At 42.1% G+C, this 25838-nt stretch overlaps 1 protein-coding gene across 3 annotated transcripts in view; it reads left to right on the top strand.

The window, feature by feature from the left end:
• SLC7A8 (solute carrier family 7 member 8) overlaps window positions 1–25838 on the top strand; it is a 120558-nt gene that overhangs the window by 61468 nt on the left and 33252 nt on the right. Inside the window, exons 1-2 of one of the 3 annotated variants that reach the window (XM_056526157.1) lie at window positions 11780–12000; window positions 13594–13799. In XM_056526157.1, coding sequence (XP_056382132.1) covers window positions 13652–13799 — 148 coding nt within the window. In that variant the 5' untranslated portion in view covers window positions 11780–12000; window positions 13594–13651. Of the gene's footprint in view, window positions 1–11779; window positions 12001–13593; window positions 13800–25838 lie in introns of those variants that run through there. The other 2 variants (XM_056526165.1, XM_056526174.1) reach the window with 2 other exon arrangements.

Raw genomic sequence — 25838 nt, 5'->3', positions numbered from 1 at the left:
TCCAGCTGTTGCAAAACTACAACTCCCAGCAGGCCCTTTGGCTGTGCATGCTGGGAGTTGCTGCTAGGCAACAACAGGAGGCAAACAGCGCTTACCTCCTGCTGTTAGATCCCTCCACCAAAGACCGCCAGGACTGCCGCCACACCGGACCCCGGGTAAGTCTCCCCACACCCCCAACCGCCGATCAGGCCGATGCCGGTCCGGCCGACTAATCATGCCGATTGTGAGGTAGCACCAGTCTCGGACGCCACCTATCGCCCTTTTTTCCGGGTCACCGGCAAACAGATTGACCTGAAATTGCTGCTAATCGCTGGTCTGAATTGACATGGTTTCAGACCCCCCCCAGGGGTTTGCACGGGGTGCCTGGGTCCTTAGGTACCAGGAAGCCAGGGCATACCCGTACGCCCTAGGTCCTTAAGGGGCTAATGCAGTTTTTTTTGAGTGTCCTCTGCCTCGCTAATTTCATGATGCAATGCCTTATGCAAATTTGGAACTTTTTTACGTATTTATAGCTTTAATAAGAATGCCCATCAAGTTTGCCATAATGGCATTCCAAATATAGATATATTTTTATTTAAAGTACTCCTTTGGTTGTCTACATGTACATTAAATGAATGTCAGTAAGTGAGAGAAAAAAAGGATTCAGCTTCAATTAATTAGTTCTGCTATGGCCGCATCTGGCATTGTAAGGGTCATCTTAACAGGGGAGTGATCAGAGAGTGCTCTTGATATTAAGCACAAGGCATATAGGTCAATACTGAGGCATTACCCATTACTAAATCGTATCACTAAATGCTGTTAAGAACAGATCAGGCAAGATTGCAGCCTCCATAATAATGTACAAAAGAGAAATAAAAAATTACAATTAGAAAATAGAAACTGCCAGGGTTGGATGCTGGTCACAGACCAGGTGTGAGATTAAGGGAATGATGAAGGGGGGTTATGAAATGGCACAAGGGGTGATGATAAGGGTTAATGCAATGGCACAGGGGGTGATGAAGGGGGTAAATGAAATGGCACAGGAGGTGTTGAAGGAGGTTTATGAAATGGCACAAGAGGTGATGAAGAGGGTTATCAAGGGGGGGTTACAGTGGCACAGGGAGGGATAAAGGAATGGATGAAATGGCATAGGGGTTGATCAAGGGGGGATTGAAGTGGCACAGGGGTGGTAATGGGTTTGATGAGGTGGCACAGGGGGTGATGAAATGACACAGGAGGATAACAGCCACCTTTGTAATGCTAATATTAGATAGCTGCAGTTGGCGGTATAGCAAGGGGTGTGTCACCAAATCATGCATGTCTAAAAAGGTGTCACCAACATGAAAAAACTTTGAAAAAAATCTGGTTTAGAGATTTATTTGGTATCTTCAACGTAATTCTAATCTTGATTACAACTTTCTGAAGTTTGCATTTCCTTTCAGATGCCTCGACTTTGTTACTATTTGTATATTAAACAGAACCAGGAATCTGGAGAGACAGTGAAACATTCACACTTACACAGTTAAATATTTATTGCCTAGTATTGTTTTATTTATATGTGTAATGACATTTCTATGGGCTATCTGTCATAGTAGGAGAAGCGTTTACACTTTGCAATGTAGAACATGCAGGTTTTAGAGATAAACTTAGTACTGACTGATTATTATAGACCAGGTAAGACAAGAATAGACCTATGTCCTGAGAACTGTGCAGATCAGACAAAGGCATGTCTCACAGCCTAATGTGCTTCGGAAATAAAAGGCGAAAGAAACACGTCATGTTGCAACTCAAAGATACTATCTTGGAAGCCATATGGGTTCTGTGAAAAGCTTTATTCTTGCTAATATGTGATCACTATATGTGGGCCAAGGAAAATATACATGGCTTCATGGTGTTGCCAAAAAAGGATTCATAATCATTACTAAAAAAGCAAATAACCTGCCCAGACCAAGAGAGTCAGACAAAGGGCGGAACAATATCAGACCCAAAAGTCCATATCCAGGAAAACGGTGACCCACAAATGCTCCCGATATCCCGGAGATGCTGGTGCTCCTGTAGAGAGGTTCCTCCTTTTGTTCCATTGCTTTGTTTAGTTCTGTGCTTTGAGTTATTTTCGTGACTCCTATGTGTGATTTACAAGCCTCAGTAAGGAGGGCAGCTATTCTTTCACTCATATGTCAGATACAGTCATATGTCAGAGTATACACTTAAGCAGGGCTGTTCAAACACATTAGTGGGCCCAGTGCAAGGCTGATTTGAGAACTCCCCCCTTCTAGTCTAGTCTGTTTAGAGGCATTTTGAGAGGCTGTATTGTGCTTTTACATGAAGAAAAGGCTATATGGTTTTGTGCATTTTGATCAATGGTGATTTCTTCTCAGATTGCAGTTCTCTTTTCTTTTTCTTCTTTAGCCGGCCCAAATGACCTTAAATACTTATTCCAGATGCAACTTCTCCCCACTTTTCCAGCACCCTCCCGACCTATACAAACACCCAAGATCAGGTGTACTTAACTGGCGGACCGCGGTCCAGATCCGAAGCATGGTCGCCAGTCATCCGGACCTCCGTCCGGATCTCCCCTCATTCATTTGTATAGGTGTCTTTACGATACCGATACAAATGAATAGCAGCGGGCCTGGAGCGAGGGGACACTGTGTTCCCTGTCCGGCACTTCTCTTATGATGCAGGCAGCGCGATTAGCACTGTCTGCATGATCTGCCCTGGCCAGGCCTGACTAGAAGAGGCCAGAGCAGCGGAGCAGCGTAGGGCCTGGGACGGGCGCCAAGATCTCAGGTACAAATTTGTGTTCCCCCACCTGTGACTCCCATCGTGACCTTTTGTCTGTGCATGATGGGAGTTGTAGTTTGCAACAGCTGGAGAGTCACAGAGGCAAAGTTCATGTAGGGGCATCCTTCATTCTGGGGGCACAATGGCATAAATAACTCTTGGGCACAGTGGCATAATTAATTCTGGGGCACAGCAGCATCATTAATTCTGTGCGGCACAGCAGAATCATGAATTCTGGGGGCACAGTGGCATCACTAATTCTGGGGGCACCGCGGGATAATTAATTCTGGGGGCACAGTGGCATCATTCATTCTGGGGTCACAGTGGCATCATTAAATTTGGGAGCACAGCAGGATAATTAATTCTGGGGCACAGTGGCATCATTGAATTTGGGGGCATAGCGGCATCACTAATTCTGGGGGCACAGTGGCATCGCTAATTCTGGGGGCACAGTGGCATCATTAAATTTGGGAGCACAGCAGGATAATTAATTCAGGGGGCACAGTGGCATCATTGAATTTGGGGGCATAGCGGCATCATTAATTCTGGGGGCACAGTTGCATCACTAATTCTGGGGGCACAGTGACATAATTAATTTTGTGCAGCACAGTGGCATCATTAATTCTGTGGGCACAGTGGCATCAATTATTTAGGGCACAGAGGTACAATTAGTCGGTACAGGGCACAGTGTTCGTTGAAAATGTATTTGGGGGCATAGCATGTGGCAATAATATTGCAGGAGAATAGCGTGTGGCAGTAATAGTGAAGAGGAATAGTATGTGGCAGTGTGCCAGGGGCCAGTGTGTGGCAGTATTATATTCAGGGGTTACAGTGTGTGGCAGTAATATACCACGGTACAGTGTGCGGCAGTATTATATTCAGAGGTCCAGTGTATGGCAGTATTCAGGTCATACATCCTCCAAACTGCTCGTTTGCTCTTTCCTTCATGGCACTGAGGCCGCTATTTGTGAACCAGGCCTTAGCGTTCAGCTCGGACCTTCACCAGATGGCAGACCTGGATAAGCGGACCCTCTCTAAAAATAGTTGAGTACCCCTACCCTAGATGTTATTGCCCCCCCCCCCCTTGGTGCCTTACACTGTAACAGTGCCCCACAGTAAAAGTGAAAACAGTAATAGTGCTCTGTAATGATAGTGACTCCTTTAGTTCTTCCTGCACAGTTAATACCCCTTTGTGCATTAGTAATGTTTCCCTTTTGTGCTCCCATACGGTTGTACAGTAGTCTTTTGTGAAGGCCAAACTATAGGTAGGTAGGTTGTCCCAAATATTGGGTGCAGTACATAGTGGTTAGGTTGACCTCTGATATAAGAGACAGACGGTTCATTAGGTAGACATGTAGGTAACCTAGGTAATCAACCTGTAGTCACACACTGACCTGCTACCTTCAGGGCAGGCAATGAAATGAGTGATGTCATTATGCTGCATGCCCTGGGATACAGACGTCCTAGGTTATGGCATCTTGTAGGCCCAGGGCTTAAAGGGGTACTCCGGTGAAAACCTTTTTTCTTTTAAATCAACTGGTGGCAGAAAGTTAAACATATTTGTAAATTACTTCTATTAAAAAATCTTAATCCTTCCAGTACTTATTAGCTGCTGAATGCTAGAGAGGAAATTCCTTTCTTTTTGGAACACTGATTACATCACGAGCACAGTGCTCCCTGCTGACATTTTAGCAACCATGCATAGCAGATGCATAGCAGATGTATTCTAAGGGCAGCATGGTGGCTCAGTGGTTAGCACTGCTGCCTTGCAGTGCTGGGGACTCAGGTTCAAATCCCACTAAGGACAACAATAAAGAAAGAGTTATTATTATTATAATAACGTCAGCAGAGAGAACTGTGCTCGTGATGTCATCAGAGAGCTTTCCATAAAGAAAATAATTTCCTCTGTAGTATTCAGCAGCTATTAAGTACAGGAAGGATTACGATTTTTTAATAGAAGTAATTTACAAATATGTTTAACTTTCTGCCACCAGTTGATTTAAAAGAAAAAAGGTTTTCACCAAAGTACCCCTTTAAAGCAGCTTTCAGCCTACAACAGTAAGTGTTGTGACAAGTTACCAATTGATCTATGCTCTATCACTGCTTTCAACTGCATGCACCCCAATGATAGGATCTGATGTTTTCTATATCTGTGCCGGTACTCCGGTGGAAAACAAATGTTTTTAAATCAACTGTTGCCAAAAAGTTAAACAGATTTGTAAATTATATCTATTTAAAAATCTTCATCCTTCCAGTACTGTTTACTACAGAGGAATTTGTATAGTTCTTTTCTGTCTGACCACAGTGCTCTCTGCTGACACCTCTGTCTGTGTCAGGAACTATCCATAGTAGGAGCAAATCCCCCTTTTTAAATGAAAGTAATTTACAAATCTGTTTTTCTGGCACCAGTTGATTAGAAAAATATTGTTTTTCATCAGAGAACCCCTTTAAAGGGGTACTCCCGTGGAAAAAAATTTTTTTTCACATCAACTGGTGCCAGAAAAACAGATTTGTAAATTACTTTCATTTAAAAATATTAATCCTTCCAGTACTTATCAGCTGCTGTATGCTCCAGAGGAAGTTGAGTAGTTATTTTAAAGGGGTACTCCGGTGGAAAACTTTTTTTTTTTTTAAATCAACTGGTGCCAGAAAGTTAAAAAGATTTGTAAATTTAGAAGAAAGAAATCGGAGGCACTCGATAATCTTGCGGGAGGTTTATTCAAAGTCAGATCATATAGAAATGCTCAGTCATCAGTGACCACTAACTTCCTTCTCCTCTTCCTTTATATACACTCCATATTAACATAGTGAATATAGTGAATACAAACATATACGGTAATAGAAAACAAAAACCATTGATAAAAACAATGCATGGTGTAATGCGGTTCCTAAAAAGGGCATCCCCCACATACTTGCATATTAACTGTACGTTGTATTAATTCAAGGCATATAATAAAAGGGAATAGTTTCAAGTTTCATGAAAACGCATCATGTGAACTGGATGTTCACTTGCTTGTAAATTAAAAAAAATTATTATGAGGGAAAAATACTTAAATCGCTGGGTGTATTTAGACCCAAAGTTCCTAATGCGTCCCTACACAAAATCAATTCAGTTTCTTTTTGTAACAGCAATTTTTGTCTGTCACCTCCCATCATTGGCATGGGCTGTACATATAGACCCATACATTTAATTAATTTTAGATTTTTGATGAATACATTTTTTCTAAATTTAACCCATACAAAAATTTTTGTCTCTATATGTACGCTATGTGGATGACATTTTGGTGTTTTGGTCGGGGTCACAGAAAAAGTTTAAAGAATTTGTGGGGTATATGAACAATAACTCATACAATATGAATTTTACAAGTGTCTTTAGTGAAACCAGCAAAGAATTTTTGGACGTGAGACTGATGATCAGCAATAATGCATTGAATATTGAGGGTTATCGTAAACCCACAGCAACAAATTCCTTACTAAGGTACGATAGCTATCATCCATATCACGTCAAAAAATCATTGCCCTATGGTCAGATGGTGCGTTTACGAAGCCATTTAATCGTTTAAAAAACAAGCCATGGAGTTGTGTAGTAGATTACGAAATAGAGGGTATCCTGAGTATTTACTACAGGAAGCATGCAGCAGAGCAGTGGCCCTACCAAGACAAGTAACGTTACAGAAAAAATAAAAAACGCATGTAGAACAGAAGAAAAACTAATTTTTCCTTTTCTTTTGAGTACAGTCCCATGGAGAAAGTAATAAAATCTGCCATTTACAAAAAGTGGCATATATTACATAACCATGAATTTCTCAGGGACACCATACATACGAAGCTGTTGGAAGAACAAAAAGTATAAGGGATATTTTTGTTAAAAATAGACTGGACAAAGAAGAAAAGGAAACTAATTGGTTAAATAAATTATCACTGATTGGAAATTTCAAAGGTGGAAAATGCACTATTTGTTATCTTTTAATAAATCATAAAGAAATACAACTAGGCTCATACATAGTTAGAGTTACATAGTTAGTACGGTCGAAAAAATACATATGTCCATCAAGTTCAACCAGGGAATTAAGGGGTAGGGGTGTGATTGAAGGGTAGGGGTGTGATTGAAGGGTAGGGGTGTGATTGAAGGGTAGGGGTGTGATTGAAGGGTAGGGGTGTGATTGAAGGGTAGGGGTGTGATTGAAGGGTAATTGAAGGGTAATTCTTTCATTACCTGCAAGATGAATTTTGTAGTATATGCCCTGGTTTACAGCTGTAAAAAATATTATATTGGCAAAACAATCAGAGCGTTACATAAAAGAATAAAGGAACACATTAGATCAATGTCTACAGGTATGGGTAGTCCGAAATTTGTTGAACACATGAACACTTGTCACAATAATAATAAAGAACATCTGAAATGTATGGGTCTATATGTACAGCCCATGCCAACGATGGGAGGGGACAGACAAAAATTACTGTTACAAAAAGAAACTGAATTGATTTTGCGTACGGATGCATTAGGACCTTTGGATCTAAATACACCCAGCGATTTAAGTGTTTTTCCTTCATAACATTTTTTTTTCTTTTATTTACAACCAAATGAACATCCAGTTCACATGATGCGTTTTCATGAAACCTGAAACTATTCCGTTTTATTATATGCCTTGACGTAATACGACTTCCAGTTAATATGCAAGTATGTGGGTGATGCCCTTTTTAGGAACCGCATTACACCATGCATTGTTTTTATCAATGGTTTTTGTTTTCTATTATATGTTTGTATTCACTATGTTAATATGGAGTGTATATAAAGGAATAGGAGAAGGAAGTTCGTGGTCATTGATGACTGAGCACTTCTGTATGATCTGACTTTGAATAAACCTCCTGCAAGATTATAGAGTGCCTCCGATTTCTTTATTCTATGTTTACTCTGGTTTCTAGGAAGAGCACCGACAATAGCGGGGGACCGTGAGTAGCAGTGGCAACTTGCGTTATCGCTCCGAGCAACACATCCAGTGGCAGTGCCAACCCTGGACTTTCTCTTTGCTAGATTTGTAAGTCACTTCTATTAAAAAAATCTTAATCCTTCCAGTACGTATTAGCTGCTGAATACTACAAAGTAAATTATTTTCTTTTTGCAACACAGTGGGGGACATTTATCAAAGCATTTAGTAGTTTTTTTTTTTTTGCTTAAAATTGTCGCACGTGCGCCTACACTCTTTTTTCTGCGACTTTTTGATTGTTCAGTGTCCTAAGCAAAAAATAAAAATCTTGCTTACCAAAGCAAAAAGTGATTTTGGACTTGCAGTGGTCAGAGATTTATCAAGTGCGAAAGTCGCAAAAAAGTCGCATCGCATGAAAAAACCTACTAAATTTACTCCAGCTTAGACATGGAGCAGAAAAAGCCGCTACCAAAGCAAAAAAAGAAAAATTGCTTACGTGAAAGAAATTTATCAGCAGGCTGAAAGCAGTTCATAAATAAGTCGCACATAAGCAAAACAATTGTAAGAAAAAAATTACTAAAAAAAGGAATACATAAGCAAACATTGATAAATGTCCCCCAGTGTTCTCTGCTGACATCATGACCACAGTGCTCTCTGCTGACATCATGACCACAGTGCTCTCTGCTGACATCTCTGTCCATTTTAAGAACTGTCCAGAGTAGAAGAAAATCCCCATAGCAAACATATGCTGCTCTGGACAGTTCCTAAAATGGACAGAGATGTCAGCAGAGAGCACTGTGCTTGTGAAGTCAGCAGAGAGCACTGTTTTCCAAAAAGAAAATAATTTCCTCTGTAGTATTCAGCAGCTAATAAGTACTGGAAAGATTAAGATTTTTTTAATAGAAGTAATTTACAAATCTGTTTAACTTTCTAGCACCAGTTGATAAAAACAATTTCCACCGAAGTACCCTTTTAAGTCTGACCACAGTGCTCTCTGCTGACACCTCTGTCCTAGGTTTTCTAGGGGGATTTGCTTCTACTCTGGACAGTTCCTGACATAAACAGAGGTGTCAGCAGAGAGCACTGTGGTCAGACAGAAAAGAACAACTCAACTTCATCTGTAGTATACAGCAGCTGATAAATAAGGATTAAGATTTTTTAATAAAAGTAATTTTAAATCTGTTTAACTTTCTGGTGTCAGTTGATTCATATAGAATGCATATTGCCTTTAGAATGCAAATTGCAGTACAGTTGATAGCAATCTACAGATACATGGAGTATCCATTTTAAACTGGGGAGGGCCTGGCTAATGTTCTTCATTACTGACAGGATCACTACATAATCTCACATGTCTCCAGTGCTGAGACCTTCCAGAATCCTTTATATCCCTTTGTGTGAACACTATTAGCACATCTTTATATAAATGTAAAACATATTAAAGTCTGTATTTCTGCATTGCCACTTTTTGTTCTAAATCATCTCATCTGCCCTTGGAAAACATTGCTCCTTGATACTCACTAAAATGCTATCAGTTTATATTATATGCCAGTGTAGATGCTCATGATGGCATGAACCTACAGACACCCAATTTACTCTGGCATCATAGATAGCGTTGTTTTAAAGGGGTACTCCAGTGGAAAACTTTTTTTTTTTTTAATCAACTGGTGCCTGAAAGTTAAACAGATCTGTATATTATTTCTATTAAAAAATCTAAATCCTTCCAGTACTTATTAGCTGCTGAATACTACATAGGAAATTATTTTCTTTTTGGAACACAGAGCTCTCGGCTCACATCATGACCACAGTGCTCTCTGCTGACATCTCTGTCCTTTTAGGAACTGTTTGGAATATGTTTGCTATGGGGATTTTCTACTACTCTGGACAGTTCTTAAAATGGACAGAGATGTCAGCAGAGAGCACTGTGCTCGTGATGTCAGCAGAGAGCTCTGTGTTCCAAAAAGAAAAGAATTTCTTCTGTAGTATTCAGCAGCTAATAAGTACTGTAAGGATTAAGATTTTTTAATAGAAGTAATTTACAAATCTGTTTAACTTTCTGGCACCAGTTGATTAAAAAAAAAAAAGTTTTCCACTGGAGTACCCCTTTAACCCCTTTCCGCTATAGGACGTATGCATACGTCCAAGCATCCGACACGTTTGCGCAATTGGACATATGCATACGTGATAGCGATCTCCGGAACTGCCACGGGCAGCGCAGGAGATCGGCGACGGAACCCAGCTGTCAATCACAGCCGCAGTCCCGCCACAGCTGCCGGAGCCGCGATCGCGCCGGTCCCGGCAGCAATAACCCCCTAGATTCCGTGATCACGGCATCTATGGTGTTGACAGGGGGAACGCTTTGCTCCTGTTCACCAACACAAAAAATGCTGCATGTGTCAACAAAAATGCACCAGTTATATAAAGTATAATGTCACGAAAAAACTATCTCAGAATCACTCTGCTCAGAAAAAGCGTTCTAAAGTTATTACCATTTAAAGAGAAACATGTCAAATTTAAAAAAAAGAGCCTGGTCATTGAGGTAAAAAATGGGCCCATCCTTAACGACTAAGGACGTATATTTTACGTCCTACGCCGGCTATCGTGGTGACCCCGCGTCATATCGGGTCGTCCCAGCGGCCATCAACGGCCGGAACCCGCGGCTAATGGAGGACATCACCGATCGCGGTGATGCCCTGTATTAACCCTTGAGATGTGGCAATCAAAGCTGACCGCCGCGTCTGAAGCGAAAGCTGTTCGGGACCACCGCGGCGTCCCGAACAGCTGACAGGACACCGGGAGGGACCTTACCTGCCTCCTTGGTGTCAGATCGACAAATGACTGCTCAGTGCCTGAGATCCAGGCAGGAGCAGTCAAGCGCTGACAACACTGATCACAGGCGTGTTAATACACGCCTGTGATCTGTGTAGGAGATGAGTGTGTGCAGTGTTATAGGTCCCTATGGGAGCTATAACACTGCACAAAAATGTTTAAAAAAAGTGTTAATAAAGGTCATTTCCCTAATAAAAGTTTGAATCACCCCCCTTTTCCCATAAAAAAAAATAAACAGTGTAAATAAAAATAAACATATGTGGTATCGTCGCGTGCGTAAATGTCCGAACTATAAAAATATATCATTAATTAAATCGCACGGTCAATGGCGTATGCGGAAAAAAAATTCCAAAGTCCAAAACATTTTTGGTCACTTTTTATACCATTAAAAAATGAATAAAAAGTGATCAAAAAGTCCGATCAAAACAAAAATCATACCGATAAAAACTTCAGATCATGGCGCAAAAAATTAGTCCTCATACCGCCCTGTACGTGGAAAAATAAAAAAGTTATAGGGGTCAGAAGATGACAATTTTAAACGTATTAATTTTCCTGCATGTAGTTATGATTTTTTCCAGAAGTGCGACAAAATCAAACCTATATAAGTAGGGTATCATTTTAACCGTATGGACCTACAGAATAATGATAAGGTGTAATTTTTACCGAAATATGCACTACGTAGAAACGGAAGCCCCCAAAAGTTACAAAATGGCATTTTTTCTTCAATTTTGTCGCACAATCATTTTTTTTCTGTTTTGCCGTGGATTTTTGGGTAAAATGATTGATGTCACTGCAAATTAGAATTGGTGGCGCAAAAAATAAGCCATAATATAGATTTTTAGGTGGAAAATTTAAAGGGTTATGATTTTTAAAAGGTGAGGAGGAAAAAACGAAAATGCAAAAACTGAAAAAGGGGTTAAAGATCTATAGAGAATCCACTTTATACCGCACAGCAGCTTATGTATTCTGACTGGTTAGATCAGTGTTTCCCAACCAGGGTGCCTCCAGCTGTTGCCGAAGGCTGTCCGGGCATGCTGGGAGTTGTAGTTTTGCAGCAGCTGGAGGCACCCTGGTTGGGAAACACTGATGCTATTCTGCCCATCGGGGGCATTTATAGCCGGATGCATGTGACAGGGGAGACATGCTAGGACTCCCCATCCATCTGGATGAGGAAGCAGGACATCTGGGTGTTTATCTGGCAGGATTCAGATGTGCACCGGACCAGGGGGCGGGGCCTGCGGAGAATATAAAAGAGCTGCCAGGCGGCCGGGGACACAGACAGTTGAGGACAGCGGGAAGGCTGGAGCCGCAGGTGTACGGGGAGAGGAGGACGACAGTCTTCTCAAGCACATACATGGTGACGGAGACCCCGCGTCAGCACACACGGGCCCGGCACTAGGATGACACAGCTCTGACACCTGACCGGGCACCGACATGCTGAAGACTCCCTGAGGGAAGCGACCGGGAGCTGGTGAGGACCGGGGTACGGCGTCTCCACTTACCTGTCTCTGTAGGCTTCTGTATAGGGCACCATGGCTGCACCGTGCCGTATAGAGTAGATACACTGATGGGCACGGATTGTATGAGGGGTATACAATGTGCCATAGCCCCTTACACTGCTGTATGTGCCCTTAGAGTGCCCAGGATGAGAAAAGGAAGAGAATCAGGACACCTATAGACTGGATACAGTCATATATATATATATATATATATATATATATATATATATATATATATATATATGTGTATATGTTATCTATGGGTGGCAGTATCAGCTCGCCAGGTAGGAGATGGTGGAGAATAGAATTAACCCTGTATCTGCCATAGAGTATACCCCTGGTGACTATGTAAAGGGGTTTCTGTTACTGAGACCCTTAATAACAACTACACATAGCAATGTCTTAGCAGTCTCCTATAGCCCAGCATGTCCAGTGTTAATAAAATAACTGGAGGGGCTCTATAGAGCCATTTACAGGCTTCGAATGAGATATGCTACATTGTGACTGGCTATAGACTCTAAGCATTGCCAAAAGGTCTGCTGGGAAATAAGACCTTGTTATTGGCAACCCACCCAGTTATTTATAGTGGTAAAATGGGAAACTGCTTCTTATGATTGGGGCATAGGTGTATCTGTAAGGTTTCTGTCACACTACAAAATGAATCCGTTTTAAAGATCCGTACGAAGTTCCGTCTGAAAATCAGCAGTTACAAAATCCTATATGGCCGTTAGAAAATCCCATTATAGTCTATGGGATTTTTCTAATAGCCCGTTTTTAATAACGGCCGTTATTTTGAGACAGAAGATAGTAACGGGAGAAATAGTGCATTTTCTAACGGCCGTATAGGGGGGGGGGGGGGGCTCTCATGGGTTTTGCCTTGGGCCCCAGGAGTTTCAAGTTCTGCAGTGCCCATTCTGTTAGAGAACCATAAAGAATAAAAGGAACCTAAAATTCTGATAATTGTAAAAAATGTTTTAATGTGTAAGATGTATGGAAAATATTTGGGATAAATATTCAAACTGTGAGAAGCTATTTGTTATCTCCTTTGGTGATGTTGTACATACTGGGATGTAACACAAGTATTACAATGTTCTATGGGTATATACATATGGAAACTTTTATATGGCCAATTTAAATACTAGTTGTTCTACTTTGTGCACAGTAAAGCCTATAGTTGTGAGTATTTTGTTTTGATTAATACATTTTTTTTAAACAAAAAAACAGTTGTATAATCTATGTACAGTATGTTGTAAAAGAATAGGAATTTTATGTGAAGATAGCTGATCGTGTGTCTCTAGCACACTATAACTTGTGGCAGACTAACAGCTCAAGCGGCCAGGTGAGTCCCAGTCAGGTCAATCCCGACAGGTTAATGATAGGTTTATATTCTGGTTGTGGAAGTACAGAAAAGACTCTGAAATGCTCATGCTAGTCCAGAAGACTGTGATTACCACGTGTGGCTAACTACAAATACCAATATGGCCTGACAGCCAAAGGCGATCCACAGGTTTAGGAGTGCTACTATAAGATATATCACTGTATCTGATTCATGCATTCTCTTTTTTTCTTCTGCATAGGACTTGTGGGTAAAGAACTATTAGCTTCTTATATACAGTTGTCAATTTGCCAAACAAGATGGCAGAAGGTGCCCGACTACGGACAAGTGCTGAGAAGATCCCCGAAGAGCAAGCACAGGATTCTGGTTCAAGCTCTAGTGCTGGAGGAGGTGGAGTGGCTCTTAAGAAGGAGATTGGGCTAGTGAGTGCCTGTGGCATTATAGTAGGTGAGTCTGATGTTGTTGTGGATGTTTTAAGTATGGATTTTCTAGTCTATACTTCTATTATTCCATTAGTTTGAATACTGAGATAGCCATGCATGTGCTCCTCTGTATATTGGGTGATGGGACTTATGCATGTAAGACATTAGTGGATATCCTGCTCTGTTTTATTATGGCTGAACAACATAAGATAATGCTATAGTTTGAGAACCCAGTTAACCTAGTTTATTATTATTTGTTCCATCTTATGAAAATGTCTCTTAATTTGATTCTTCTTGCTGGTGATAGTGTGGAATTGTGCCAATTGTAAGGCTATGTTCACACGGTGGAATTTGTGCAGAATTCCACTTGGAAAGTCGCATGGAAATTCAGCTCCAGCACAGTCCAGTTGAATTCAATGGGATTCTGCTGCGCTGTGCACACAGCGGAATTTCTGTGCCAGATGTTTTCAGCACGGAAATTCTGATTTCCATGTCCGCAGAAAGAATAAACCTGTTCATTCTTTCAGCGGACACCGCACTGAATGCATAGCTGTCTATGCTCACAGACTCCGGAATGTCCACACAGAGATTTTCTGTGCGAACATTCCAACATGTGAACATAGCCTTAGGGTGTGTACAGATGCAGTTATTCACGTGGAATAACTGTTTTATGGTTTCCTAAAGCCAGATTCACACTATTTTTATCCTTATTTTGTCAGCATTTTAACCAAAACCATGAGTGTCCAAAACACAGAAAAAGTGCAAATCTTTCCATTATAGATTTTCTCTGTCTGCTCCAAAATACATAGGCTGACGTTTATCATTGTCTTTTAGACTGTTATTTGTGTCTAGAAAAGGTGCAAAAAAGGCGCAAGCAGGGTTTATTTGCGCCTTTTTTTGTGCCTTTTTAGTTTACACATTTCTGCTGATTTTGAGTTGCAATCCACTGATTTTGGCAATACACATGATATGGAAGGGTTTTGTGAAAAGGTGCAAAAAAAAAGCGAAGCCACTGAAAAGTATCTATACTACACCAGCCCAGACTTAGCTTAGCTTTAGGCTAGGTTCACACTATGGAATTTATGCCTGCAATTCCGCTTTGAAATTGCATTCAGAAATTCTGCTTACTAAAATGTATATTATAGTGAATGGGTTTCTATTCACAAATTCACACTTAAGAATTTGTGAACGGAAAATCTGCTTGAAAATTCCCACCTGAAGAATGGCTCATTCTTCAGGCGGAAATACTCGTGGAACACATTGCAATCTATTGGAGACTGCAGTGTCCGCGCGGTCCTATCAGTCGGCTCTGTCCTCACTCGGAATCTCCGAGCAGAAATTCTCTGCCTGGAGACTCCGCAGTGTGAACCTAGCCTTATGGTGTATGTGAAGAATAAAATTTCAGAAAATATGTACTATATACAAAATTTATGACATGCTCTGCAACCATATAATAAATGTGGTGATCCTACACATTACCAGCACACACAAGTGTAGAAAAATGCTTCACTTACACCTACAATGATAAATGCTTCACTTACACTACAATGATAAATGCTTCACTTACACCTACAATGATAAATGCTTCACTTACACCTACAATGATAAATGCTTCGCTTACACCTACAATGATAAATGTCGGCCATAATGTGAATCCAGCCTGAAGTGTCCATACTATATCAGTACCACAGGAACAAGTAATATCCATCACCAAGGCCTTGGATTAAGAACGTTGCTCTTTATTGAAGTATCGTCGACAGGAACATGAAACACAGTTAGCACGGACCAAGGGGGGACGCGTTTCAGTGGACATATCTGCCTTAGTCGTACTTAGTCGTCTGAGGCCGTGGTGCTGGATATTCCTTGTTTCTGTTGTCTTGTGCGTGTAGTCCCCACGCATCCATGCACACGTGGTGGATTGCTGAGCTGGATACTCCATTGCTGTACTATATCAGTGGATAGTCACATGCAGCAGATTTGTTGCAGAAATGCCTGCAGTCGCCCCATTCATCTAACTGGGCCTTGCAATAATTCAAGCACATTTTGCAGATGCTAGTGTTCTGTGTAATAACATTCTAGTTGCTCGTTTGCATTGGGACCAGCGTACTAATGCAAAACTTGTCAGATGTCTTCAGTTGGGGTACACGGCTTTTATTAGTCTTTTGAACAAAGGGGCCATTCTTTTTGTGAAAAACTGACGGACGACAGTGCACATGTGCTGCAGTGCCTTTGTTCTAGATACTAATAACCATCTCCACACACAGCCTAAAGGGGTACTCCTCTGGAAAAAAATTGTTTTAAATTAACTGGTGCCAGAAAGTTAAACAGATTTGTAAATTACTTCTATTTAAAAATCGTAATCCTTCCAGTACTTATCAGCTGCTACATGTTGCACAGGAATTTCTTTCCTTTTAGAATTTTCTTTCTGTCCGACCACAGTGCTCTCTGCTGACACCTCTTTTAGGGGGGGGGGGGGGGAGAAGAGTGACTAAGACTTAACTTTTAATCAAGTAATCTTAAAATTGTATATAAATTATATGTGAATGTACAGTGTGGGGTAGATCTGATGTTGTCTCCCCACCATAAAGACGCAATAATTACACACTGTTAAATGACCACGAGTGTTTAGTATTATAACTTTAGCAACATAGGTCTTATAGCAGTTAACTACTATCTCTCCACACGCCCCACCTACATGGTAGATCACAACAGGTTCATACTTACCTTGATGGAATTCATCCTTAGCCACAATTACTTTCTCTTCGACGGACGCTATTACCACCAATTAAAAGGGACTGCCATGGGCAGTCCCTGTGCGCCTACATACGCAAACCTGTATTTGGGCTGGTGGGAGGCCACAATAGCGTTCGTCGAAGAGAGGGAGTGGCTGAGTGATCTGGTACCCCTGTGGGTCAGATATATTGACGACATCCTTGTCCTATGGACGGGGTCGGAGAATCAATTTAAGGAGGTCATGGAATCCATTAACAGGAATGATATCGGGTTGACCTTCACATACACGATAGACAACCGTACGTTAGACTTTCTGGATGTAACTATTACAAAAAATGGAGAAGGAGGCCTTTACACCAATGTGTATAGAAAGGCCACATCTACGAACAGCCTCCTGAGGTGGGAGAGTTGCCACCCGGGCCCCCTGAAAAGGGGGATTCCAAAGGGGCAATATCTCCGCCTCAGGAGGAACTGTTCTCAGGAGACGGATTTTGAGGCACAGGCACGTGACTTGAGGGGGAGATTTCGCGATAGGGGATATCCCGACCATGTACTAACACTGGCATATAAAACAGCCAAAGATACCCCTAGAGAACAGTTACTTGTCCCCAGGCAACACACGGAAGAATCCAGGATATGCAGAATTATTGGCACATTCGACAATATGTCAGGACCAATTAGAGAAATCATCCAGCGCCATTGGAGTATTTTGCTTATGGATCAAGACCTACGCACCTTAATAGGAGAATATCCACAAATCACATACCGTAAGGGCAAAAGTATAGCTGACATGGTGACTCATAGCCATCTTTCACCTATCCCACCCACTACCACATGGCTCAACCGGACCACACCAACTGGCTCACATGCGTGTGGTCACTGTCGAGCCTGTACACATATGAGCAAGACTCTCCAAATATCACTACCAAGACTCAACAAAATGTATAGAATCAAAACCTTCATCAACTGCAGCACCAAAGCAGTCATCTACATAGCCGAGTGCTCATGTGGCCTAAAATACGTGGGGAAGACTATCCGTGAACTACGTAGACGAGTCCTCGAACATGTTGGCGATGTGAGGAACAAGAGAGACACAGCTATTTCCAGACATATCCATGAAGTCCATGGGGGCGACATTAAACACCTGCGCTTCTATGGCATTGAGAATATGCGTCCATCGATACGCGGTGGAGATTTAGACCAACTATTATTACAACGCGAAACGCGTTGGATTTATACGCTTGACACCGTTACACCTAACGGTATGAATGAAATGCTGTGCTTCACTAGCTTCATCGAGACACAGTGACGGGGAATTAACAGGGGGATATTTTGGAGAGGTAGTTAGTGGGGGTTGTAGTCAACCCATGATGTAGTATATCCCCCTCCCCCCCCTTTTTTTAGGGACTACTAGGGTTTGATAGACTAGGTTCCTGTGCGGGACCGCACTTCTTAGGGCGGCCACCCCGCCTAGGCTTAGGGAAGAGTATAGACTGCATCTAGGCTTCACATTAGGCTCCCTAGGCCCCTATATACATACCCTCCATCATCTTTATCCCTTAGGAGGTGACCTCCCCCCTCCCCCCCCCCCCCTTTTCCAATTTTTCCCTATTGTCACTGTGTCTTCATGGCTCCTCTCGCCAGATCTCCTCATACTTGTCTCTATGCCTGTGCCCATCCGTCAATAAAACATCAATAAAATATAATTTAATATAAAATAAAATGTCCTTATATCACCAGGATATTTTATAAGCCCCTCCAATAATCTCCAGACATGTACCAATTAGTCTCAAATCTACACTTGTGACCTACGGTAACAAGTAAAACTACATTGCTGCAGTATGAGCTAGCCAAAAAACCTTGTTTCTACTCACATTTGTAAATCCTATCCTCTTGTCCGGGCACAGTGGAGTTAATCGGGTTGCCTGGTTACCGCTCCCTAACACCTAGCGGCCACGCATTTCCGGATTGGCGGCGTGAACCGGAAGCTGCGTCATCCGGGCCCCGCCTCCCTTCCGCCCGGCGATCGGATATTACACAGAACGCCGCGGCGTCTCTCCATGTGCAGCATAGAAGCCGACAGGACTGTACGGCTCCCCGCAACCAAGCGGGTTTGCACATGGAGACTATCGTTAGACGCCTAATCGTAAGTAATACGGCTGTTTTCTCTTTCAGGTTTAGAACGAATATGTGACATGACCTGATAGCAGCTTGTATCTATATGTGCTTTTTTTCAGGGATTGACCATATCCTAGGCGCTCCAGGGTCCGTTATTAGTCTATTCAAGACTCTGGATTCTAAATATTATCAAGAGGCGGTACTGTATCACTGCCTGCTTGTGATGAGTGTCTTGTTCCCTGCTATATCTATATGTGGCGTAGAACTGTACCACTTATAAGCAGGGCTCTTTTGGCATATGAAATATATACCCTACCTGTCCCTGAGGAGGTCATGGATGGTGACCGAAACGCGTCGGGCATTAAGGGAAATAATCTATGTTGCTAAAGTTATAATGCTAAACACTCGTGGTCATTTAACAGTGTGTAATTATTGCGTCTTTATGGTGGGGAGACAACATCAGATCTACCCCACACTGTACATTCACATATAATTTATATACAATTTTAAGATTACTTGATTAAAAGTTAAGTCTTAGTCACTCTTCTCCCCCCCCCCCCCCTTTTTGATTGCAGAATTAACTGGGAGTATAGCTAATTTTCGGTTGGGAGATACCCAAAAATTCTCTACATCATTTTTCGACACCTCTTTTAGGAACTGTCCAGAGCAGGATAGATTTGCTATGGGGATTTGCTCCTACTCTGGACAGTTCCTAAAATGGACAGAGGTGTCAGCAGGGAGCACTGTGGTCAGACAGAGGAAATTAAAAAAGAAAAGAACTCCCTCTGTAGTATACAGCAGCTAAGTACTGGAAGGGTTAAGATTTTTAAATAGAAGTAATTTACCAATCTGTTTAACTTTCTGGCACCAGTTGATTTAATTTTTTTTTTTTTTTTTTCAGAGGAGTACCCCTTCTTCTTACATATCCCAATAACATGTTACAGGATGTTTAAGGGCAAGCAATTTCTTTATCCTGGTTTCACATGTTTCTAAAATGGCGATACCTTAGTGTCCTATTATGACCTCAACAATGCAGTGCTACTCAATACCATTACTGTAGATCACCACAAAAAAACTCTACATTTGTGTCCCAAAATTTAACAGAAAATTACCATTTTGCACTGTGGTATCTGTAGTTAATACCCATATTACAACATGGCTATTTCAAGAAAAACCAAAGTGGAGAACAGAATTTTGTTCTTAGTAACCATCGCACAAATAGTCCATGTACACTTTAGTGAAAAGTCAACCTGACCCAGCCGATGTTGGTCGGCTCTTTAATGTGCATGAGGCCTCCCAATTCTCCAAAACATAATGGCCCTTATTTACTAAGATTGTTGTGTAGGCTTCTTTGTGGGTTTTAATTCCCTACAATTTATTTTCCACGGTATTTACAAAGGTTTCCCTACATTTTCCACTTTCCCTACACTTTGCTTTTTTTTTTTTTTTTGCACCTGCTCTAATCTGTCGGGTTTTTCTCAGCTGAAATCCACCACATTTTATGTGGAAACCTTAGTAAATATGTTGGGTTTTTGTGAAAATGTTGGGGACACGCCCTTTTCAATACCACGCCCCTTTTTTGGGTTTTCTTAGCAAAATGGAGAGTTAGTCTGGGTTTTTTCAATTCTGGCGCAAACTCTGGCTCAGACAGAATTTCTGGTGCTATGCAACAGAATCTGGCGCACAACCCGACAAAACATGTTGGGTTTGCAATAGTAAATGAGGGCCAATCTGTCTGAAAATGATTGGACAAACATGGTTTGTTTGCATTTTTTTAAATTGTTTCAGAAAATTCCCATAAAATTTAAATTATAAATTTAAATTAATTTCAATGGTGGGTGTTGGTCTCACCATTTTATTAGGTGAAGGAAAATTTAAACCAATTCACAAGATATTGGTCAGACTCAGAAAATAGGCACCCATTATCTGTGATGGGGAGAAAATTATTAGGAATCAGATAGATAAATGTCCATTAAGTCTCGTCTAAGAAGATGGAAACAATCAACTACTGTAATACCAACAAGATGGAGCCCAGCCACAACCAAAACCTAAATTGAAACCTTTTCCATGCAGCGCCCCAAGAGACAGAAATGCAAATTGCTCTTCTTTAAAAATTGCATTCTTAGTATTTGAATACCGTGTAATAAGCATATTTATCACTATAAAAGAACATATTCATTACTCTTTCTTTTTTTTTTTTTTTTTCAGAAAAAAACCCCACAAAAAAAATCAGGAAAAACCTGTTTTCTCAATTTAAAAAACAATAAAAAAAATTCTCCAGGCATTCCCATCTCTAGGTATGTCCTATTTCAGCTGCCCAATATTTTTGTTTTTGGGGACATACACAGCCACAAGCTGTCTAGCAATGACTTCCCCTCTCCCCATTCACAACTCTTGAACATTTGGCCAAGATGGCTTTGGACTACATACTAGCTGCTCATTCAGTGGAGGCATTAGGGGATATTCATCAAAGGATTTAGACAGTTTTTTCCTGTCTACATTTGTCGCACAGAAAGTCGCAGTCTAAATATGTGCAATTTTTCTGCGACTTTTGCTGTAGAGGATTTTTAGAACATGATGCAATCTAGTCTATTTTAGACTGAAATGCATTGGTGCTGAATTTATCAAAATCGACTTTTCAGCGACAAGTCGCATCGGCTGAAAGTACGCCGAAATGTCAGACCATGTTGGAGCAGGTTTAAATATAGTCTAAAGCATAGATCATGAAGTCCGTGCACAGAATTTTTCAAGAGCCGTGCGCCATTTGATAAATTAGGCGCACAATAGACCGGCCAAACACTCTGTAGGTTGGTGTATATTGATGCGGGACATAGACAGCTTTGATAAATATCCCCCATTGAGTCAGTGTTTGCTATAGTTGCTGGGAAGCCTCAAATGCCAAAAAAAATGTTTATTCTACCTGGCCAGAGATTAAAGAAGGCATACACAAAAGACAAACACGTGTATGTGTAGGTCATTGTTTTCTGTTTTACATTCTTAACTATCTTAAGGCCTTTTAGACCTAGCATTGATAAAATAGGTGTACAATAGATAATTGGTATCTCCAACTCTGATACTGTGAGTGGTCCTTTACCCATCATCATTACAGAACAGGGGAGGGATTGGAATAAAAAATAAAATAAAAAAAATGAATGTCCAGTAGCTGTTGGGCAAACTTACTGGATCCATTTTGATGTACCTAATATTAACAATGTAAGGGAACAGCTGAATATTGTAAATGATAATTGATGGAGTACAGAAACTGAAATGTGATTACACCATTGTCTAAAATAGACCTAAAATTATTAGTGATTAGTGATCAGCTGCTGGGGAAAATCTACATTCCACCCTACCCCATTCTCCTTATCAACTGGTGCAGATGGAGAAGAGAGGGAAGGAAGTCATGTGTTGCTGGTCACATGACTCCAAATTTTAGGAAATTCATATGCTGACTTTGCTTGTATGAATGGCTGAGCAGACAGCAAATAACTCTGCCACGTGCACTGCACAAAGTGTAGTGGAGCGCGTATATGATGTACAAAGGGCACGTCTTCTATGTCAGTGAACTTTTGTACAATACAACTGGCATAAGTCACTTAAGTAATCTATACACCTACCAGCCATATCATTAAAATCACTGACCGATTGTGTGAATAACATTGAAACATAGCAAGGACTCAAGTGGTTTTGACAAGGACTAATTTGTGTCAGAGCATTTCCAAAATTTCTGGTCCTGTGGGGTGTCCCTATTAAAAAGTAATTTAAAGAAGGACAAAGCAGTGTGTTGGTAACAGTGATGGGGGCCCAAAGCTCAGTGATGTGTGGGGATCAATACCTAGATCATCTGGTCTAAAACTACAGAAGAAATACTGTAGAAAACATTTCTGAAAATGTTACTGCTGATAGAAAGATGTCAGAAGACAGGGAATGCCAGCTTGCTGTTTATGGCGCTGCATAGCTGAAGATCCCTGTCCAGTGCCAAAAGAGCTGTCACGATTCGGCTGGCAGGAGGTGGATCCTCTGTGCCAGAGAGGGATTGGCGTGGACCGTGCTGGTGGACCGGTTCTAAGTTGCTACTGGTATTCACCAGAGCCCGCCGCAAAGCGGGATGGTCTTGCAGCGGCGAAAGCAACCAGGTCGTATCCACTAGCAACGGCTCAACCTCTCTGACTGCTGAAGATAGGCGCGGTACAAGGGAGTAGACAAGAGCAAGGTCGGACGTAGCAGAAGGTCGGGGCAGGCAGCAAGGATCGTAGTCAGGGGCAACGGCAGGAGGTCTGGAACACAGGCTAGGAACACACAAGGGAACGCTTTCACTGGCACAATGGCAACAAGATCCGGGAGGGAGTGCAGGGGAAGTGAGGTATAAATAGGGAGTGCACAGGTGAACACACTAAGCCAACTGCACCAATCAGTGGCGCAGTGGCCCTTTAAATCGCAGAGACCCGGCGCGCGCGGGCCCTAAGGAGCGGGGCCGCGCGCGCCGGGACAGGACCGACGGAGAGCGAGTCAGGTACGGGAGCCGGGGTGCGCATCGCGAGCGGGCGCCACCCGCATCGCGAATCGCATCCCGGCTGGGAGAGGTATCGCAGCGCACCCGGTCAGCAGGTCTGACCGGGGTGCTGCAATTGCGAGGATGTTGCGAGCGCTCCGGGGAGGAGCGGGGACCCGGAGCGCTCGGCGTAACAAGAGCCTACAATGGTCACATGAGCGTCAGCTATCGACTATGAGTAAATAAGAAAGGTGGCCTGGTCTGAAGGATCATGTCTGCTTTTACATCATGTGGATGGCCAGATACCTGTGCACTGCTTGTCTGGGAAAGAGATAGTAACAGGATTTGCTATGGGAAGAGGGGTCGGTGGAAGAAGTGTTGCTTTGGGCGATGTTCTGCTTTGGTCCTGACATTCATGTCTTTGTTAGTTTGACAACTATCACCTACCCTAACATTGTTCTAGACCTAATTTATTCCTTAATGGCAACAGTATTACTTTTTTAGCAGGATAATGCATTCTTTCACACTGAAAAAATTAAGGAATGGTTTGAGTTTAAGATATTGACTTTGCTTCTAAGTTCTCTTGATCTCAATCTGGTTGCACATCTATGGGATATGCTGGAAGAAACTTGAGATCTGCTGCTAACATCTTGGTCTTATAGACTCCATGCCTGTGGGTCAGAGCTATTTTGGCAGTATACAGGGGACCTGCACTGTATTAAACAGATGGTTTTAATGTAATGGCAGACTCCAGTTGCTGGCTGCTACGATTAAAAACATGTAGAATCCGTGAGCTCTTACTGCTGAGTCTAAGAGCGGCCTAATTCCCATGGAAGCAATGAGGGTGTACTTAATTTTTCACACACTTATTCTGCATTTCGGCTTTGTTTTTGTTAAATGAATAATGACATGGTGGAATCTGTTGTTCATCTGAGGTTGCATTTACCTAATTTTAAGACCTTCTTCTTTTTAAAGGGCAGCTCCCACCATCCTATTTTTTTTTTTTTTTTTTTCTGTCCCTGCCTATTGCCAATCTATCCCGAACCCCCTCCCTGCTTTTAATTTTTTTTTACTATATTAAAAATGCTTTGTCTGCCTGGCAGTGTGCTCACTACCAGGCAGACTTCCCCAGCAGGCACCACGTCACTGATGCCTGCTGGGGGGGGGGGGGGACTTCCGCCCTTAGTTCATCTACACAGGGTGCCTCCAGCTGTTTCATCACTACAACTCCCAGCTTGCCCTGACATTTATTGGCTGTCAGGGCATGCTGGGAGTTGTAGTATTGAAACAGCTGGAGGCACCCTGTGTAGATACTATTAGTTACATGCGGCACTAGCCTGTCCCCTCAGTCTCCCTCCCCCCCCCCCCACGCTATACCCGTTCCCTCCATCACAATCCCCCCCCCCCCCACTTACACTTACTGCAGAGTCCTGCAGCGGGCGTGCAGGGACAGCGGTGGCGACGATGTGCGGGAGGAGTGGCCTCCCAGCCAGTGGCCGGGGAGCCAATGTGCTCGCTCCCTGCCTGTCTGATTGACAGGCAGGCTGAATGAAAAAGGACCGATGCCCGGCCGCATCGGTCCTTTTTCAGGCGTGACGTCACGCCAGGCTGCAGCCGGCCACTAGGAGGGAGACCCGTAGTGGCCGGTTTTCAAATGTAAATTAAACAATTTTAATTCAAAAAATAATAATAAAAGTATATTAGAGATATGTTGTAGTACATAAGTACTACAACATATCAAAAAATAAAGTTGGTGACAGTGCCCATTTAAGGAACAAATATTTTTTTTCCTATGTAAAACCATAGATTTCAAAGTAGTTATTGTATGTAAAGAGATAATTGAATTAAAGTCATAACAAATCTTACTACAGGGTTCATGATCAAGATTTACCTTGGCTTTTTTCCATTTAGTGTTTAAAGGGAACCAATCAGCAGATTTTTGCATATATAACGCTTGGAAATGCGTTCTACATGCAAAAAATCATTATCCTCCCATCCCCGGGGAAGTTTGTGCCCCCAGGGATGGTGAAGGTATTAAGTTAAAGTCCGCCCGGCAAGTAGTCCCCTGGGCGGGGACTTCTACTTACCAGCACCAGTTGCTCTGCATTGCTCCGGCCGTGGCCCCGCCCTGATGGCTTGAAGGACTGCTCGAGTAATCTCTCTGCTCCCTAAGCTGACGGAGCAGAGCAATTACGCAAGCGGTCGGGGCAGGGCCACAGACGAAGCAATGCGGAGCAACGGGTGCTGGTAAGTAGAAGTCCCTGCCCAGGGGACTACTTGCCGGGCAGCCAGGGGGACTTTAAAACTCAATATCTTCACCATCCCTGGGGCACAAAAGTCCACCGGGGATGGTGAGGATAATGATTTTAGCATATAACACGTATTGCCAAGTGTTATATATGCTAAAATTTGCTGATTGGTTCCCTTTACGTTTTTTTAAACAGGGACTTGTAGCAATGGAAGAATGCACAACATTAGCCCCATAAAAGAACAGTTTGTGTTACCTTATAACTTATTTCATAACCACTTGTAGTATTTTGTACATTGTCAGGTTGCAGATTTGGCCTAAAGCATCTTACAGACTGAATGGCAGAACATGATACCGTGGCTGACCTTTTATTTACTGGCTTGTATTTGCAGTTTTCTTCCTGGCTTCATATGTCTTTATGGTTTTTATATAGTCATGTTTTTATATAATTAGACAGTTGTTTATTTTTTATT

The sequence above is a fragment of the Hyla sarda genome, chromosome 1 (assembly GCF_029499605.1).
Source record: "Hyla sarda isolate aHylSar1 chromosome 1, aHylSar1.hap1, whole genome shotgun sequence".
NCBI classification, from domain to species: Eukaryota; Metazoa; Chordata; class Amphibia; order Anura; family Hylidae; genus Hyla; species Hyla sarda.
The sequence above is the reverse complement of the archived record's forward strand: the minus strand, read 5'-3'. Positions and strand labels throughout refer to the sequence as shown.